At 43.0% G+C, this 20,000-nt stretch overlaps 1 protein-coding gene across 6 annotated transcripts in view; it reads right to left on the reverse strand.

The window, feature by feature from the left end:
- NT5C3A (5'-nucleotidase, cytosolic IIIA) overlaps nucleotides 1-20,000 on the reverse strand; it is a 111,900-nt gene that overhangs the window by 40,170 nt on the left and 51,730 nt on the right. For all 6 annotated transcript variants that reach the window (XM_085892183.1, XM_085892180.1, XM_085892184.1 and 3 more), the window contains 2 exons: nucleotides 17,831-17,900; nucleotides 15,712-15,758 (listed from right to left, as the gene is read on the reverse strand). In XM_085892183.1, the coding sequence (XP_085748309.1) occupies nucleotides 15,712-15,758; nucleotides 17,831-17,900 (117 nt within the window). The remainder of the gene's footprint in view (nucleotides 1-15,711; nucleotides 15,759-17,830; nucleotides 17,901-20,000) is intronic.

Below are 20,000 nucleotides of genomic sequence, written 5' to 3' on the forward strand. Positions count from 1 at the left end.
CCAGGCTCGTAAGCCTTTAATATTTGCTCAGAGCCGGGATGACGGAAGGGACTCCGGGAGACCGAGCAGGCAACCTGCCACCCTCTTGGTGACTCGCTGGGCGACCCTCGATGTCTCAGCCCGAACTCGTCTCGACTCCAACAACGCCTTCAACGGTGCCTCCAACGGCGAACCGGCTGGCGACTCCTCTCCGGCTCCGAATCGACAAACTCCAACGACGCCTTCAACTGCTCCCGCTCTCCACACTGATTCCACCAATGTACTCACCAATTCTCACACCTGCCTCTCAACTGACTTCTCGGCGTGTCAGCCCAGCCTTTTATCGGGTTCGGGGGTGGTGTTTGGTCTTTCACCTCTGAACCTTCACCCCCCGCTGGCTCCACCCCTTTTGTCATTCTGATCCGATCTTGCCGTCAAATGCGGACAACGCAGACGTGGTAGAAATCACCGGCTTTCGCTCCAACGAGGGAGTCCTCGCGTTTTTCCGCGGAGATGCCGCTCGTTTGTGGATGCCGTTGCTGGCGAAAAGATGGCGGCGTTTGTGGAGATGAAGGTGAGGAGACGTTGTTTGTTCGGGAAAAGATGGCGGTGTTTGTGGAGATGATGGCGAGGAGATGTTGGCGGTTGTGGCGAAGGTGGTGAGGAGACGTTGTTTAAAATAACGATAGGAAAGAATAACACTACCTCATTGGGTCACAGCCCGGCACACGAACAATATCCATTAGACATCAGTGGGGAAATCTAATCTGGACATACACTTATCGACATAACTGATCTTCGGGGAACCTGAATGGTGTTCTGCGAATTTCCACAACCGTAACAATATACATATATACATATATACATACATATTGTTGTGGATTCTCGCCACTCCGGCGTGCAGACGGCCGTCTTTATCCCGATTGCGGCCGCGCGCGCCCACCAAACGTGGCAATCCAGTCGCAGCTTTCGGATCAACGCCGAAATCCAGCTACGGGTGTGCTTTTAACCACACCATAAGCTAGACAACTTTTCTGTCCACGCGCTTCAGGGTCTATCGACGAATTGTCGATGTACCTAATTATTCGCGTGGACAAAAATGCCGGGAGCCTACACCTCAACGAGCCGTCTTAAGCAGCTCGTTCCGTTTGCGATTGCCGAGCGGTTTATTATCGCCAAGCCCCGTTGGACCCGATTATCTTATCGGTGTTAAAAACCAGCTAATATTCCGAACGCAATTACGGCAGTTCAATGGAGGAAGGGACGCAACGAGCAGGTGAATATTCAACAAAGGGGACATTTATTGGTACACTTATGCAATGAATGGGGGCAGGGGACAAGACACGAGCAAAAAGACCTACAGCCGTTATCTATTTATTATCTACATGCACTTATAACAATTCACTACTTAAAGAACAAGGCGCCACAGACTTCCATGCAAAAACCCCAGAAAAGAAAGAAGAGAACTGGGCTCGTAAGCCTTTAATGTTCCTCGGAGCTGGGATGACCGAAGGAGCTCCATGAGGCCGTGCAGGTTACCTTCATCACCCTTGAGGCGACTTGATGGTCTTTTTGTTGGCGACCTCCGTATGTCTCGGTTGTCCAAGCGGCAGCTGTTGTAACGGCAGTTCGGTTGGTCCAGGGCCTAGCAGTCCGGCCTGGTCGATCAGGCTTGGCCGACGACGCTTCAGAGGAGCGAACGGGCCTTGCTCTTTTTGAGTTGATGCTCTTTAAGAGCCCCTTCACTCTTCAGCATCGCTCTGACCGTTATGTAGCTGGCTGGCGACTTCTCTCCAGCTGCCACTCGACCAACTCCGACCAACTCTGGCGCTCTCCACACAGACTCCTCTGAACTGGACTCCACACTACACCGGACTCCAAACTCCACTGCAGGCTCGACTCTCTGGACTGTAACGTCCCAGCCCAACTCATCTTCTCGGCGTTTCAGCCCAGCCTTTTATCTGGTTCGGGGGGGGGGGGGGGGGCGCTTGGTCTTTCACCTTCGACCCTTCACCCCTGGCTGGCTCGGCTCCGCCCCTTTCATTGTTTTGATCCGTTCTGCAAGTCATGCGCGGACGTGTTTGAGATCACTCTCACAACACGGCAGTGTTTGAAATCACCCCGCTGCCGCCGAGGAAGCCATCGTGCTTGTCTGCGGAGATGCTGTTTGTTGGGGATGCCGCTGCCAGTGAAAAGATGGTGGCGCCGTGGAGATGCTGGTGAGGAGATGTTGTTTGTTTGTTGAAATGTTGTTGTTTGTGGAGATGATGTTGTTTGTGGAGATGATGGTGAGGACTTGTTGTTTGTGGAGATGATGGTGAGGACATGTTGTTTGTTTTAAAATAAAGATCGAAAAAGAATAACGGCTCACTCAAAGATGCACAGCCCGTTAGACATTGGTGGGGAAATCTAACCTGGAACACACACTTATCGACATAACTGATCTCTGGGGAACCTGAATGGTGTTCTGTGAATTTCCACAACCATATATATATATATATATATATATATATATATATATATATATATATATATATATATATATATATATATATATATATATATATATATATATATATTTTAGGGTGCTTCTAAAAAATGAAAGTTTTTTTTTTTTTTTTAATGCGCACAACCCGCCATTCAGTGAGGTTCCTACTAGAAATCATTGTGTTAAAATATTTTTTTCTTGAACTTGCACAAGCGATGCAAAGTTGCACAAAGGGCATCAAAAACTGCCAAAAATGATTTTTTTTCCTCTTTTCGCAGATCAATTAAAAGTTTATTTTGATATCATCTGAATTTACTGTTTTGAGGGTTTAATTAATATATTCGTATAATTAAATGCATTAAAATGATATTAAATATTGATGTGAAGAAATGAAAATCAGCTCATAAATTGCTAAATCGAAAAATAATGAAGTCCCAACTCAGTCCAAATTTCGGAAACGGAAAGTTTTCTTGTTGAAAGTTGCGCAATTGCACAGCAGTGAGCAGAGCCTTTCTTCATGCGTGCATGAATTAACGCGCAAGCTTGGCAAAAACTTGTAACTTTTCAATGTGTACTTACCACTCTGTAACATTTCCCACTTAACCATGATGTTTTTATCTTTTTTTCAGACCAGAAATTTCTGCATATTTTGGGGGTAATGGCCTCCAGAACTAGATCGAAAAAGGCCATTTGGCTGATTGGATCCCCTAATCCAACACTTCCTGGCCAGAAGCTTCCTTCTAAGGCCGAAGTTCTCCGCTTTTTGATGTTCCTTCATGTGGAAATGAATGAGACCCTAACTGCAAGTGTGAATCAAACATCACTAGAGCTAATGAACATCTGGTCCACAGAGGGGATTCCTACTAAGCACCTTCCTGATGTGGTAGTCCATGTGCGAAAATTACACACAACGTGGCAGGGTTTAAAGAAAAGCCTCAATCGGAAGACTGCTACCAACATAGAGAAACAAGACAATTTCAAGGCCGACCTGGATGAGCTGTTTGACATAGCTCACGCTGATGCTATGAATCTTATAAAAATCGATGAGGACAAGGAGTTTCTTGCTTCTCAGCGTGAAAAGGGGCGTCCAGGAAAGATCGGGAGTCTTGACTACAAGACTGCCAGGACTTCAGAGAAAATTATGAAACGTAAGGATGAAGAGAAAAAGAGGAAACAGAAGGCGCTTTTGGAGATGGCCGCAACTTCTGAAACAGCCAACCTCCAGTCTTCCTCCTCCTCCAGCTCTACTGAATCTAGTCCAAGTCGACAACCATCTTCTTCCATCCATCCAACCACCTGTGATTCCCAGCCTCTGAAGAGAAAACGTGGGACAACTGGATTAACATCTGAAGTAACTGAGGCCCTGGATAGAACTCTCCTTAGCGATCGTTCTGCAAGTCGGGTTCTAATTCCATTTGCCAAGCAATTGGGACAAGATATCAATAAACTTTCTCTCAGTCCAAGTGCCATTCGTGCCGCTCGTGTTAAGCACCGGAAGCAACGCGCTGAAGAGACAAAGCAGAGTTTTAAGGTCGACACACCCCTGGTAGTGCACTGGGATTCCAAGCTGATGCCAGACCTAACTGGAAGAGACAAAGTTGACAGGCTGCCAATTCTGGTCACTGGGAATGGTGTGTCAAAAATCCTGGCAATTCCGATGCTGAAAGACTCCAAGGCGGAAGAAACAGCCGCGGTCATCTTTTCAACAGTTAAGGAGTGGAACCTGATTGGACGTGTCAAAGGGATGTGTTTTGACACGACAGCTGTTAATACTGGAATCCGGGGTGGGGTCTGTGTTCGTATTGAAAACATCCTTGATCAACTTCTTTATCTTGCGTGTCGGCACCATGTCTTCGAACTTGTTTTGGAAGCAATTTACTCTTATTCGGTCGATGAAGCATCCCGAGGGCCAGACATCACCTTATTCCAAACCTTCCGGGACTGCTGGCTCCATTTTAATTTCACGGCAGTACTTGACTGCTGCTGATGATGCAAGCACAGCCACCGATATCCATCCATGGGCCAATTCTGTCATTCAGCATGCCCAAGAGCTTCTGAAGCAGAAGCATCCCCGAGACGACCACAAAAAACTTCTCCAACTGACGATCATTTTCCTTGGAGGCGTCCCTTCTGGACATCAGGTTCCAACATTCAGGGCACCTGGCGCCGTTCACCGAGCGCGTTGGATGGCTCATGCAATTTACTGCTTCAAGATCTGGATGTTTCAAGGGCAGTTCTCGGATTTTCTCACTAAACGCGCGTCATCATCCCGCAGTACATGTCGCACAGAACGCCTGTTTAGCGGGATCAAGCAGGTCTGTCTTTTTGTTGCTTAGCACTATACCAGGGCCTGGTTCGACGCTCGAAATGCTGCTTCCGCGCCAAAGAATGACCTCCAGCTCCTTCAAGCCCTCCATTCCTTGAATCATGCTGCATACAAAACAATGAGCCGCCATCTGTGGTACCTGAGCGAAGTTAACGTCGGCCTTGCTCTCTTTGATGACAACTTAGATTCGTCAGAAAAGATCGCCATGGTAATAAACATGAAGGATGTGGAGGGTTCAGAGGATCCATCTCGACGAGTCTGGCTTCCCAATCCAGAGGGAAAGAAGCTGTCTGACCTCTGCTCCTCCCAAACTAAAAATCTCTTTACGCTCCTCGAGCTGCCAGAAGACTTTCTCGAGGAAAAGGATCCATCAAACTGGAAGAGCTTTGAATCCTACGTCAAAGCAAAGCAGAGGGTTGACTCTTTGAACGTCGTGAATGATGCGGCCTAAAGAGGCGTCGCCCTCATCCAAGATTTCACGAAAGCTGGTCGAACAAGAGATGAAGCTCAAGTGCAGTACCTTGTTCAAGTGATGGAGGATGACCGACGGAAATACCCAAAGGCCTCAAAGGAAACTGATTTTATAAAGGCATATTATTTACTTTTCAGGATAATTTTTTTTAATTGTTTTCATCAAAAGAGATTTTCATTTTAATTTAGCCATGTTGTACTAATGGAGAAGGATGTCAAGTGCCTGCGCAAGTCCTAAATATTATTTAATCTTAATAAAACTTGGAAGATTTTAGTTTTTCATGAAACTTCACCATTTGGAAGGTTCTGCAAACTTCTATTGCAAATTAGAATTTTTACCATAGTAGCGAAAAGCGCCCTAATATATATATATATATATATATATATATATATATATATATATATACATACACATATACATATATATACATACACATATACACATACACAAGCCGGTAGGCGGCGATGGGTCGCCGAGCATGGAAACTATAAGATATCGAGCAAAATGGATGTCATATCGCGGATAGGGAATCAACTTAAGATTATACATATCAAATGTCATCCAGTTCCATCTACTGATAACTACTCGGTATCCATTTGAATGAAAAGTACCGAAAATGCGGTTTGAAATTGGAAATCCCCAAAGTTCGAGGGGGTGCTGTGGGTGAACAAAGATCTAAATCGAAAATCTGGCTTGATCGTTTGTGCACAATGTATTCCAGACGATTATTGTGAATTTTCATGACCATCCGACCATAACCCTTGGAGCAGTAGCATTTGGCACAAAGGCACCTCCAGGTCTCGCATGTCATCGATTTTTGCACTAATTGACCTTTGACCCCTGACCTAAGCGAAATCGGTCAATATGTCCCTGAGGCAAAGTTGTTGTACTCATTGAGTACCATGAACCTGCAAAGTTTCATTCGTATCGATGCACTCACCTGGTCGTTAGGGGGCATTCAATTTTCGCCAATTTTTGCGCAGACCCCAATTGTAGGGGGCGCTGCGGGTAAAGTATTCCATGTCACAAAAAACGGAATATATTTGATAGAGCATCACCTGTAGATCATTCGTGCCAAATTTCATAACCCTACGTGGGATAATGGCTTTCAGAATTGATTTTGCGTGAACGGTACCGATTTTGAAGGTTTTTCGGTTGTTGCTGGGGAACCAAAGCATCCATAGCAACCATCACAATTTCCAAAGCACTAGGTCATGAGATGTACCTACCACCCGAGTTTGGTCAAAATCTGCCCACGTTTACTACCAATTACGCTGATGACAAACGAGCAAACATCCAAACAGAATTACTGACAATAAGGTCACCTATTTCGGCGACCCAACATATATATATACATATATATATATATATACATATATATATATATACATATATATACATATACATATACATACATATACATATACATACATATACATATATATATATATATATATATATATATATATATATACATATATATATATATATATATATATATATATATATATATATATATATATATATATATATATATATATATACATATACATATATATATATATATATATATACATATACATATACATACATATACATATATACATATACATATATACATATACATATATATATATATATATACATATACATATATATATATATATATACATATACATATATATATATATATATACATATATATATATATATATATACATATACATATATATATATATATACATATACATATATATATATATATATATATATATACATATACATATATATATATATATATATATATATATATATATATATATATATATATATATATATATATATATATATATATATATATTACAGTAATCCCTGTTTATTGCGGGGCTACGTTCCAACCCCCACCCCGCGATAAGTGAAAATCCGCGAAGTAGCGACCATATATATATATATATATATATATATATATATATATATATATATATATATATATATATATATATATATATATATATATATATATATATTTTTTTTTTTTAAGCTTTATGACCCTCCCCACACTCTTATTAACCTTTCCCACACTCTTTTCACCTTTCCCATTCTCTTATAAACAGATTCATTGATGCCGTAATGGCGGCCTACAGCAGCGAAGCTTCTCCCTTGCTTCAACATGTCGAGAAGTTGCACTTTTTCTACGATGGTTAGCATCTTCCTCTGCCGCTTAGGTTCAGTGCCAGATACCTTAGAAGGTGCAGAACGTTTGGGAGGCATTGTAGGGGTTGAAATAAATTAAAAACTTTCACGGATAATTCATACAAACACAACACCGCAGAATAACACTACGAGTAGCGATCGCACGTCAATGTGAAATGGACAAGGTGAGACACTCAATGCATGCTCTGCACGGGAGATGCAGAGAATGATGCTAGGTCGCTGAGCCAATCAGAACCCAGGATACAGAACACCATACTCTGGTTGGTCGCCTCCCATCCATCAGCCAATAGCGTGCCGTGCACGATCTCACGTGGGTAAACTAGCGCAAGTGGAAGCGGCCGTATCTGCATTTTCCATACGCACGACTCTTTGTCTACTCTTCTACTGTTTGATTTCTATATTGCGAATGTTAAGCGCTGTGTGGTGGATAAACACGATTGGGTTTGATTTATATTGAGTGAATATTAAACACTGGGCGGTGTATAAACGCGATTGTGTTTCATTTATATCGAGTGAATATTAAATGCTGGGCGGTGTATAAACACGATTGGGTTTGATTTTTCTATTGCGAATGTTAAACGCTGTGCGGTGGATAAACACGATTGGGTTTGATTTATATTGAGTGAATATTAAACACTGGGTGGTGTATAAACACGATTGTGTTTTATTTATATCGAGTGAATATTAAATGCTGGGCGGTGTATAAACATGATTGCGTTTGATTTCTATCGAGTGAATGCTAAACGCTGTGCGGTGTATAAACACGATTGGGTTTGATTTCTATATTGCGAATGTTAAACGCTGTGAGGTGTATAAACACGATTGGGTTTGATTTCTATATTGCGAATGTTAAACGCTGTGAGGTGTATAAACACGATTGTGTTTGATTTCTATCGAGTGAATGCTAAACGCTGTGCGGTGTATAAACACGATTGTGTTTGATTTCTATCGAGTGAATGCTAAATGCTGTGCGGTGTATAAACACGATTGGGTTTGATAGGCTCCTGATGTTGGCTTCATCCTTCTTGATGTAGCGTATTGTCAATTCATTCAAACCGTAACGGCGTCCAAGCGCGGCAAACCTTTTTCCTTCCCGAAGCATATCGAGCACCTTAACCTTCTCCTGAAGCGTCAGGACCTTCCTCTGGCACTTCGGTTCCTTGCCAGAATTCCTTCGAAGATGCAGGGCATTTGGGCAGCATCGTAGGGCTTGGAGAAAAAACGTAGAAAATATTCGAAGTTCACAAGCGAAACACCCAAGACAACGACACGCGATGAACTGATGGATTTATATTTTATATATTATTACCATGATATACCGGGGGAATCCGCAGAAAAAAATTAGTTAGGTTCCAAGAGAAAACCCGCGATGAACCGGGGGCGCGATAGGTGAATCGCGATATAGCGAGGGATGACCATATATATATATATATATACATACATACATACATATACATACACATATACATACATACATATATACATACATACATATTGTTACGAATTTGGAAACCATGCGCACTCAACATTCAGGTCCCAAAGTTAGTTATGCAGGTAAGTATGTGTGGTCAGGACCTAGTCCTTTTGTTTAGTGAGAGGATTAAATATGTGCATTGTGATGGCTAGTTAGGTTATTACATCTCATCTTACATCTATCATCCCATCTGCACAACCCAACCAGCCCATCATGCTCCGTCACCGCCAGTTGGCTGCTCGTACCTTGATTTGCCGAGAGGGGGCCTCGCGGCTCTGGTCCTCGGGCCCCACAAACGAGTTTTTGTATGGTGGGCCTTTCAGGGCAGACCCTCCTGTTCTGCGCGAGCGAGGCCACGTGTCCACGTGGAGAATATGGGGTCTCCTTGCAAGGGCCAGGGCTCCGCCCCAGTAGGGTGCGGCCGTAGACCAATGAGGGACGGACAGTGAGATGATTCTCGCCAAGGCCCCTCCCCGTGGTGGGAGGAGATATATCTCGGAGACTTGGAGTGTGGTGGTGGTTGGCGTTGGGAGAGCTTGTTCGCGGTGGCGGAGCGGCAGAGTTTGGGTCACGGTGGCTGCACGGAAAAGAGGTTTTGGCGGCACGTGCACGGACAGGAGTCTGAAAAGGAGTGGTGGTCGGGACGTGCACGGAGAGGAGCTTACCAAGAGTCGTGTTTTGCACTGAGTCTGGTAGTTCTTCCAAGGTAGTTCTGACATCGCCTGGAGGTATGTTTTGGGTCGTTATCTTGCTCTAGGATGAACCCCTGACCAACGAGGCATAGACCAGAGGGTATTGCATGGCGCTACAAAATGTTGTGGTCGCCCTTTTGGTTCAGGGTGCCAGTCACTCTGCGCAAGTTGCCGACTCTGTATCCAGAAAAAGAGCCCCAGTTAATCACGCTTCCTCCTCCATGTTTGACCGTTGGTGTCACACACTGAGGAACCATCCTTTTGCCTACTCGACGGCGTACAAAACCCTGCGTGATGAACCGAAGATTTCAAGTTTTGATTTATCGGTGCATAAGACCTTCTTCCAGTTTTCAGTAGTCCACTGGCGGTGCTTCATGGCCCAGGCAAGCCTCTTTTTCTTATTTTGCCATCTTAGCAATGGCTTTCTTACTGTCACTCGACCTGTCAATCCTGCAGCTCGAAGTCTTCTCTTCACAGTTGAAACTGAGACTTCCTTAAGGCCCGGTCACAACTTGACGTTTTAGCCAACGTATGCCGATTTTTGAATTTTTTTTCTAAAACGCTGGCACACGTTGAATACGTTATGGGTAAGTTTTGATAACATTGAGAGCACGCTGGCATACGTCGTAGTACGTTGCCATACGTCGTTGTACGTTGGCTTTAAACGTTGTACTTTTCGGTTGTCCTCAAATTTTTTCATGCTTGAAATTTCACGACGTATGCCGGCGTATGACTCATACGTTCCGCTACGCTGGCCACAAGTTGTAGGCACGGTCTGCGATCGTTGACAGACGTCAACACATGCTACTTGTAAGTTAATCATAAGTTGAGACACGCCGAGGTAATGTTTAGAGTACCCGAAACTTATTTCCTACCTATGATTAACGTGTTGTTGGCACGTTACGCGATCGTTGCCACACGTCGACAGACGTTACTTTTAAGTTACTCATAGGCTGAAAGACGTCGGTATAATGGATCGTCCTTGCGTCAGCGTCCACGGCCACGGCCAGGACACTTATTTGCAGCATTCTTCAAACTTTTCTTCGGCATGACGAGGATGTTCACACTTCGATGTCTAGCTTGGCTATGATTCCAATTGTCCATCGGCAGCGTCTATTTAAAATAGTCGAGTTTGAGCGTTCTAACACGTTCAGAAGAAACGTTTCAAATTTCCAAACCCCAGCGTCAAAAAAAACCAAAAAAAAAAAACAAAGGCGAGTGACAGCAATTTAAATCGTTCATTGTAAACAATGAAACAAGCTGAGTGGTAACGTTTAAAAGTCGTTGAGTGTAAAAAAAATCCAATTGTTGAGCGCAAGCGTCTACTTTCAATAGTGGAGATGCAGCCATTTAAATCGTTGAGTGGCAGCCTATGAACCTACCCGTGGACACGCGGACGCAAGGACAATCCATCATAACCCACACCCTCCCCCTCACACCCACCTACTACTGCCAACATGAACAAACTACTACTAATACTAATACTGATACTGATACTGATACTGATACTGATACTGTTACTGCTGACATGGACATCGACTCAAAAAGGACTCGAAAACACTGTTGGGTTCCCCTTTTATGAACACCATTTTTATATACCAATTCCCAAAACCGCTGGGAACACGTCTTTATATGGCAGTTGTAAGCTAGAAACACGTTCATTTTTTTTTTTTGTCGACCGGAAGACGTCATTGGAATACGTCTACATACGTCGATGTGTGTTGGGACTACGTAAAGAATTGGTTCAAAGCACGTCAAACATAAGTTAGAAATAAGTTTCGCGTAAAAAAGACATTACCGCGACGTGTTTCGACTTATGAGTAGCTTATAAGTAGCCTTTGTGGACGTGTGTAAGCGTCCACATATCGTGTGTAAAACTTATCCCCATCGCATGCGGAATGTGCGTCATTCGCCGAGTACGTCGTAAAATTTTGAACATGTTCAAAATTTCTTGACGTACTCTACTTACTACGACTTATGATAGCGTATTTAACGTTCTACTCGCGTATACCAAACTTACCCATACCGTATTCGACGTGCCCCAACGTTTTAAACACACTTTTTGTTACGTCGGCATACGCTGGCAAGATCGCCAAGGTGTGACCGCGATTTTGACCCTTCCATTTCTACGGCAGTTATGATTTGAATCGTTGTGCGTCAGCCTTTTTAATAGGCTACGCCACGACATCGTCGGCGATGCGTGCAACGCGCTATGCCTGAGTTAGACTATCGTTGGGCATCGGTTGTGTAGGCCGACAACAGGTTCAGCATTCGTTGGTATAAGTTATCTATAACACAACGAAACGTTCTGTGTAGTTACCAATGCGTTATACATAAGACCAAGTCGCTATGAATACGTCCGAATCTTTAAAAAAAAACATCAAAAGTTCAACGTAAGCCAGCGTTTTACATAAATTTTAACACGTTGCCATCGCTGGCTAAAACGTCAAGGTGTGACCGGGCCTTTACTTCGACCAGTGTTAAGCTGTGTCTTGAAGCTGCTGTCCCGTAAGCCACCTATTACGCAAGCTGTTGACTCTCAGAAACTTGTCTTCTGATTGTGTTGTGGCTTTGGGTCTGCCAGACATCTTCATGTCAGTTTCCTCCAGTTTCCAAGTGCCTTTTGATGGTGAAGGAAACTGTAGTCAATGACACCTTGGCTCTCTTTGCAATTTCTCTAAAGGAAAGACCGACACTTTTAAGGGTTATAATGGTCTGTCTGTCAGTCTTTGTTAATTGTCTTTTTCTCACCATTATGATAGCAATATACTACTTCCTGCAGTGCAATATTGTCCAAATAATGCTTCAGAGGGTGCAGCAACACAGTCTATTCCAACACTGCTTTTATAATGACAGAGGGTTTGTAACTAATCAACAAAAGTTGAGACACCTGTATGAATTGCTTGTTTGTATCAACTTTCAAGGCTTAATTTACTTCCTTTGCTGCAGAATAGCTAACCTATTACTTGTTCCCTGAAAAGGGCCTTTTTTAACAACTGAAATTTACATTTTTTTCAGTTTTTGGTAACCTAAACTTTTTTTTTTCAACCTCTGGCAGTTTACCGCTTAGCTTTGTACCATTTCAGGTTATTCACTGGACTTGAACTGCTTAAATTTCAGTAAAAACTGAAAAATGGGGGTGTTCTAAAACTTTTGACCGGTGTTTGGGTGTGTGTGTGTGTGTGTGTGTGTGTGTGTGTGTGTGTGTGTGTGTGTGTGTGTGTGTGTGTGTGTGTGTGTGTGTGTGTGTGTGTGTGTGTGTGTATAGTTATGGATTTGGAAGCCATCTGCACACAGACAGAGTCCCCGTAGTTTAGTTATTTCGATAAGTACGTGTTTATTGTTAGAATCCTTCCTTCTGTCTAATGGGAATTACATGTGTGCGCTCCGAGTTATTTTTTTAGCTCGGTTTTTCCTCATCAACAACAACAACAACTACGACTACATCGACTACAACAATGCCACCGTCGCGCACTCGACCGGTCGCCATTGTCCACGTGTTTTCAGCTGAAGGCGTGGGCAGAGCCTCCAATGCCTCAGATAGAGGCTCCGTCCCAAGGAAGGGCATGGACCGCTTCCTCCAGCCAATGAGCGAAGGGCGAGCATGACATGCACGCCCCAGCCAATCGGGAGGTGACCACGAGTCATCCGACAACCCCTCGTCCAATCAGGAGGCGAGTGGGAGGAGAAGAGACCCCTGCCACCTCAGAAGAGTAGAGTGGTTGGCTGGACCAGTGTTGGGCAGACAAGGGTGCGTTCTGCAGGATTGTGGTCATGGTGGTGAGAGCGGCTTGGTCTGGGTCATGGGTTCGAGTCCCACCGTGGTGTTTTGCGTTGGAGCGCTTGAGCTGGGATCCCCGTTCCCGTCCACGGACTCCGAGCTCCACAAGTACGGGTCCGGTGAAACAGCACGAGGCGGGGAGGTACCTGGCTCTACCAAAAATAGGCCCACGAGGTCCATTTCGTGTGTGTGTGTGTGTGTGTGTGTGTGTGTGTGTGTGTGTGTGTGTGTGTGTGTGTGTGTGTGTGTTGCCGTCCTGCAAGTAGAATTGTTTAAGTGCCTTGTACATACCTGCATTACTTTTAGTCGGTTTAACTCTGCTCTCTGTGTCCCCCTCCCTTATAAATAAACCCCTGTTAATGTACCAGCTCGTTTTCTGTGCTTTCCTCCATTGGCCTAGCATGGTGCGTGTTGCGAATTGGTAGGGCCGTTCGTGCCGTGGATTGTTCATTTGGTCTGGCGCAGCTTTGGTAACTTCCGCTCGGATACGCCGGATCCGAGTCGGTGATAGCGACTCGATTCGGATAAAGTCGGTCGAGGGTGTGGTTTTTCCCGGAAGATGGATGGCGTGGGTATTTAGGTATATTGAAATTTGGCAATTAACCCTACCCCACGCCGTCGAAATATTGGCGACCACGGTCCGCTAAGGGACCCGTGACCTTTCGGACTTATCCGAGTCACGACCTAAATTCCGGGGTGTTCGGTGGAAATGACTCTACTGCTCCAACTCGTGGTCGTTTATCGCCACCGAACCCCAGGCCACAAGAAATTGGTTGTCAGGAGTGGGGTTCGAACCCCTACGCCTCCACGAAATTAACGGGATTGGGATCAGGGGTATACGGAGCAACCCCCCCCCTCATTCTGCCCAAATTACGAGCGTCTAAATTATTTCAAATACGCACCATGGCGGGCCAAAATGAGCTGGAACAGGTGGGTTTCGAGGTAGGTTTGGAGGAACCAGTGGCCCAGGATGAAAACCCCATGCAAGAACTTTCCCCGCGAGTGGACCCAGAAATGATGAGCGCGGGAGGGCGGCGTATAACACCCCCCCCTCCATAAAAGCCTCCCGCCCCCCCAATTCCTGTCGGGTCCATGGCCGATCGGCTCCGCTTGAGCCATCGGGCATCAAACAGTTGGTATGGATGATGTAAGCGATGGGAAACAAAATGGATGAGATGAGGGGTGATATGCAAACACTGAGTGGCGATATGCAAAGGAGTCGCAGGAGTCACATAAAGAACCACAAGAGCACACACACGTTGGATTAGGAAGGGACAATGGGGTCGAGCTGGTAGATTGTGTTGAGACCCAGGACGAGCATCAGGGTAACCTCCCTCAGGAACAGAGGGAGATGGTAAGCTCCTTCGAAGCAGATCGCGACCAGGTGAGTCCGGTCGGGCCGTGCGAGGTCGAGCGGGTGCATGGTACGAACGGATCCATGCAGAGTTTAGGGGGCGTAGAGACCTCGGGACCCCTTATGGTAACACGAACCCCCGATGTGATTAGTTTGATTTTTTGATTGTCTATTCTCACAAAGCAAGTATTATGCCACTTTGCTCCATGACCAATTCGTGTTTCTTCAACTCCAAACCAATCATCTTGTCTTGCAAGACATGTTCATGGGCACCTGTTGAAACTTTTCAATTGTCTTCAGATTATGTGCAACAGTTTAATCAGCAACAGTGCCACCATTGTTCTGTCTTGTAGACTTTGTTGGATCTTTTGTTTTTTGTTTTGTTGGATCTTTGTTGGTTTTCATCCGTCACACTCTGACAAAGAACTCTTATGTTTCAATCTGTTGATGGCAGTGGTGTTTCTTTTGCACTTGTCTGTCCACTTGGTCCTTCGTCAAATAGCTTCACCTTGTATGACATGAGAGCACGCAGGCAGGCAGGCAGGCAGACAAATTGCTATACAAATAAAATAAATAATAATAAATAAATGAATAAAATAAGATACCAGAAAGTCCAAAATAGCAAAAGGCACTTCTTTACAAATAGGATGAAGTGCCTGTGAAGTTTAATGATGAAAAATGAAACGGTTTAGAAGTTCTGGCCTGGAAACGAAAATGTTCACATACAGATGGACAGACACGGAGCTTTAGTCAGACTAACCGACAGGTTGTTTCCTGATCTTATAATGAAGAGAAAGCTTCAATGTACCTCTGTGCCAAAGGGCATATTTGTACTCTGTAGTGCATTATTTTTTTCCTACACGACCTCAACTATGCTGTCATTCATTGCTTTTAGTCTAATACAACAGTGGCATAATTTTTTTTAATTTACCTCTTTCTTGGCTTCCTCTGTAAAAAGTTTGCACTTGTCAATAACATCTAGAAAGAGAAAGGGAAAGGAATTTTGAGAATAAAAAGGAGAAAAGGGGAAAAGAGGGAAAGGGGAATAGGGAACAAGGAAAAAAAAAGGGAAGAGGAGGAAAATTCTGAGAGGATAGTTTTGGAGAAACTCGTACAAGCTGATAACTTCATCAGTGTGGACAAAAATCCAAACCACGATTCAGTATGACCACATTCCATGAGATAGTAAACTCAACAGACATGTTTACTATCCAAGTCAATAGGCCGGCCACTTACAAGCAGCAACACCTTGTCTCAGTCATTACACATTACCATTGGAACAGATTTTATGGAAAATGGGGTGTCAATAAAACAAAAAAGGTGGGGGGGGGGGAACTGGTGCACCCTGTTTGGATATGACAGTAGTGGTTTTTCAGTATCCTCTTCATTTAACCAAAAAATAATAATAATAAAAGCCTTTCAAAAGATATGGCTTTTCAGGATCCAAGGCCTTTAATATTTTAAAACTGTTGGTCCACAGAATGGGCCCACTGTAGCACACTTTCCTCCGAGATGTCTAATCTGGGTTTGATTCCCAACCCAATATTCCCAAAATATGTCGGAGCCGTATTTTGCAAGGAGAATGTTGCATCATGAAGTTCTCTGTCCTTCATATGGCACAGATAGTCCATGGGCCCAGGCATATATCGGTACCATCTGGGAAACCAAACTTTAGGGCTACTAAGTTATTAGTAGGGACTATATGATTATTTCAATATGCGATAACCGTTCCAGAAGAGCAGCTTAGTGTATGTATTTTGCATTTTTACCATTTTACCATTCTGAGATATTGATGTTTTGGGGGAAAAATCACACAATAGACTATTGACACATCCCATGAAGGTAATATCATTTAATAACAGCTCAGGATATCCAGATTTGTTTGCCTTATTGCTTTCATTATGTGGAGGGTGGGTACATTCCAGAGATAACTACCAATAAGCTGCCAGTCTGCAATGGTTATCACATCAAAATATGATCTATATATATATATACACCAATTCAAAAATCATAACTCGGATTGGTTTCCTAAGATGGTACCAACAAGTGGAATTTCTGGCCTGGGCCGTTGGACTAAGATGGGGACATTTCTGCCAGTGCTGGTTGTTGGTGAATGTGAATGATTGCATGGTCTTTCACATAACAGTAGCGCATCGTTGCCGGCATCCTGTCAAAAATTCCCAATTCCTGCCCTTATGTGCAGGAACAGCATAAGCATCGATGCAGCCACACATCAATAATGATGCAACTGGCAGGCCAAATCAATATCCAATCAATGTACATTTGCTAAATACAAATAAATAAACCTATTCATAAAAGGAGCAGAGTTTCTCAGTCCATAATGCTTTACTCTAAAGAGGTTCTGTTGTCATAGAATAATACAAATGCTACCGTTGTAAATGTAATAACTGATTTACTTTGTGGGATAGCTATTAATCGATTTGGTTGAAACAATAATTCATTCCTTCCTTCAATCACATTTATTTACCCGTTTTAAAAGCCCGTTTCCAGGATTGAGGAATAAAGAAGCAGATCTCAAGCTTTAATGCAGCGGTTGCAACAATAACATTTAAAATTCTTCACAAGGGTTCCTTCACAGCAGGAACCCTTCACAAGGACACGGGAGGAGTACACAAACAACAACCACACACACAACTTTTTCACGTGTTTTACTGAATTTTACATCCTCATTGACACTCAGACAATACGTTCGTGAAATACAACCTGCTGTCTTTTGATTAAACCCGTCAGCTTGAGCGACGAGAGGCACGCCTTGCAATTACTTCGTTCCAACAGCAGCGATAAGGAGGCACACAAAGTGTGACAATATGGTATTAAACAACCTTGCCTGTTACTCACAGGCTAAGCACTGTGGATTCAATTTATTTATTTTTTTAAAAATGTCTTGCTCCCAAATGTCCCGCAGTGATAGAACGATCATGTCTCAACATCATTGTCATGACTTTAAGTGGCACCTCCAAGAGTGCTACATAATGTGTCCTATGACTAGTCATGAAAATGTAGTAGTGCAAAAAAATGTTTTCACTTACTGTGGCAAGTAGAACATCTTTTCCCATTAAAGGAAAACCTGCTCAGTGTCATATCAAAATCTGAAACAACCTGAAAACAAACAGACAATCTTGTTTAACAAACCATGCATGGTAAAAACAAACGAACAATAAGGAGCTGATACTCGAAGTTCCCCACCATTTGGGTTACATGATGAATAGATCTATATAATATGAAAGCTAAATATTGAATTGTTTTTGAAATACCAAGTAAATAAGCCAATTTACTGAGACGGTTGCCATGGCAACATAATTCAGCCAATCACAGCCGTAATCTAATTAGGTTGAGAAAATGTGATGAGGAATAGATATCTGCAATATGAAAGCTGCAGTGTGTGTTCAATGGGTTTTGAAATATTGCGTCGACAAAAGTAAATGGACAGATGATTGGTCAGTCGGTTGGAGCTCGTTTTAATGTCCCCCATCTCTGACCTTGTCAGAGGGGTGGGGGACAAGTCTACGGATGTTTAGTTACTATGTGTGATGCTCATAACAAAACAGTCTTTCACTCTCTCAGCATAACTGCCATATTTGAATTCTCAAAATGAAGAATAATTCCTTAAATATCCTCTCGAAGTACTCTTTAGGGGTGGAATGATTCCGCTTCAAAGCAGAACAGGAATAGTTCTGGAACTTACAGCCATTCTCAGGGAGTTAAATTCCTTGTCAATTCTTTTTTTTTGCCAAACTAAATCGTCAAATTTCCCATTGACACACAATGTGGATTGTACAGGTGAGCCAGAAATATCATCATTTGTGAAATTTGTGTGAAGGAAATAAAAAAAAATTCTATTTCAAAATAAATTCATTTGTGATATTGAAGTACATAACATGCATGTTTATTATTTTTATTTTTACTGATTTAGTTTTTTTTTTTGCAGGCAAAACATTTCAATGACCATGTGGAACTGGTCGGGTGAAGAACGCGCTTTCGCTATCAATGCTTTTTACAAGAATAATGATAGTGCAACTTCTACATGACGTCAATTCAAACTCCATTTCAAATGTTCAACGTCATGGAAATGTGTCGTCTGTTCGTGCTATCAAGTTATGGGTTCAGAAGTTTGAGAGGACCAGTTCAACTTTAAAAGAGAAACCACCGAGAGAACCCGAATCGGTAAGAACGGCACAAAACATTGAGCGTGTAAGGGAGTCAGTTTTGAGAAGTCCGCATCGCTCCAGCCGAAAGTATGCATCAGCCTGAATAATTTCTCAAACAGCTCGGTCATATCGAAAGGATAAAGTGTATGTTAACCGTCCACAAACTCTTCATGAACTTGTGGAAAACATCAGACGCGAAATCAATGATATTGACGTTGCCATGTTGCATAACGTCATGAATAATTGGTGTCCAAGATTGGAGAAATGTGTCAGACTAAATGGTGTGCATCTCTGAGATGTTCTTTTCCACAAATAAATGGCATGTTATGTACTTCACTTTCTTGTTAGAATTCGTTTTGAAATACAACTTTTTATTACCTTGATACGAATGTTAAAAATAACCATATTGCTGGCTCACCTTGTATAAGCAGAAACATTCCTCACCAAATCCAATTGGCGACAGGTATTCACAGTCATTGTAACAAGGACGTACACTCCTGATATCACAATATGTCAGAGTTAAATTCATTTTAGTGCAATTCGTCACTCAATTCTGGATTCCATTTCACTTCCAATTCCTGGAAGCTGCCAATTGGTATTTTTATTTTTTTCATTGCACTCCCAAATTCCACAAGTGCGATCCACACCTGTTCATCAGTTGCAAACTTTTCAGCCGTTTCAGTGGTTGCCTGCTCAAATTCATGCTTCAACAACAGGCAGGCTTTGACAAATTCAATTTCCTTCTCTTGTGCCATTAAATTGTGCTGATAAACTATCAATGTTTGCATTTTGTTCATCCCTCCAAGTCTAAAATTATTAACAGAACAATACTTTTCCAAATAGCATTATATTCAAGGTTGTTATTCAAACAAGCAATCATGTAAAACAGCTTTGTCTGAGGGAGAACTGCACTTCTTTCAAGCAGCAACTAAAGTGCTCAACATCATTCTCTTCGCATCTAAACCACACGCACGCACGCACACACACAATCAAGATCAGGTTATTTAGACGAGTAAAACATCAAGAACCAGATTCAGTGGTGTAACAGAGC

The sequence above is a fragment of the Eptatretus burgeri genome, chromosome 8, assembly GCF_056783735.1.
Source record: "Eptatretus burgeri isolate ZD-2024b chromosome 8, Ebu_testis_v1, whole genome shotgun sequence".
In the NCBI taxonomy this organism is placed as follows: domain Eukaryota; kingdom Metazoa; phylum Chordata; class Myxini; order Myxiniformes; family Myxinidae; genus Eptatretus; species Eptatretus burgeri.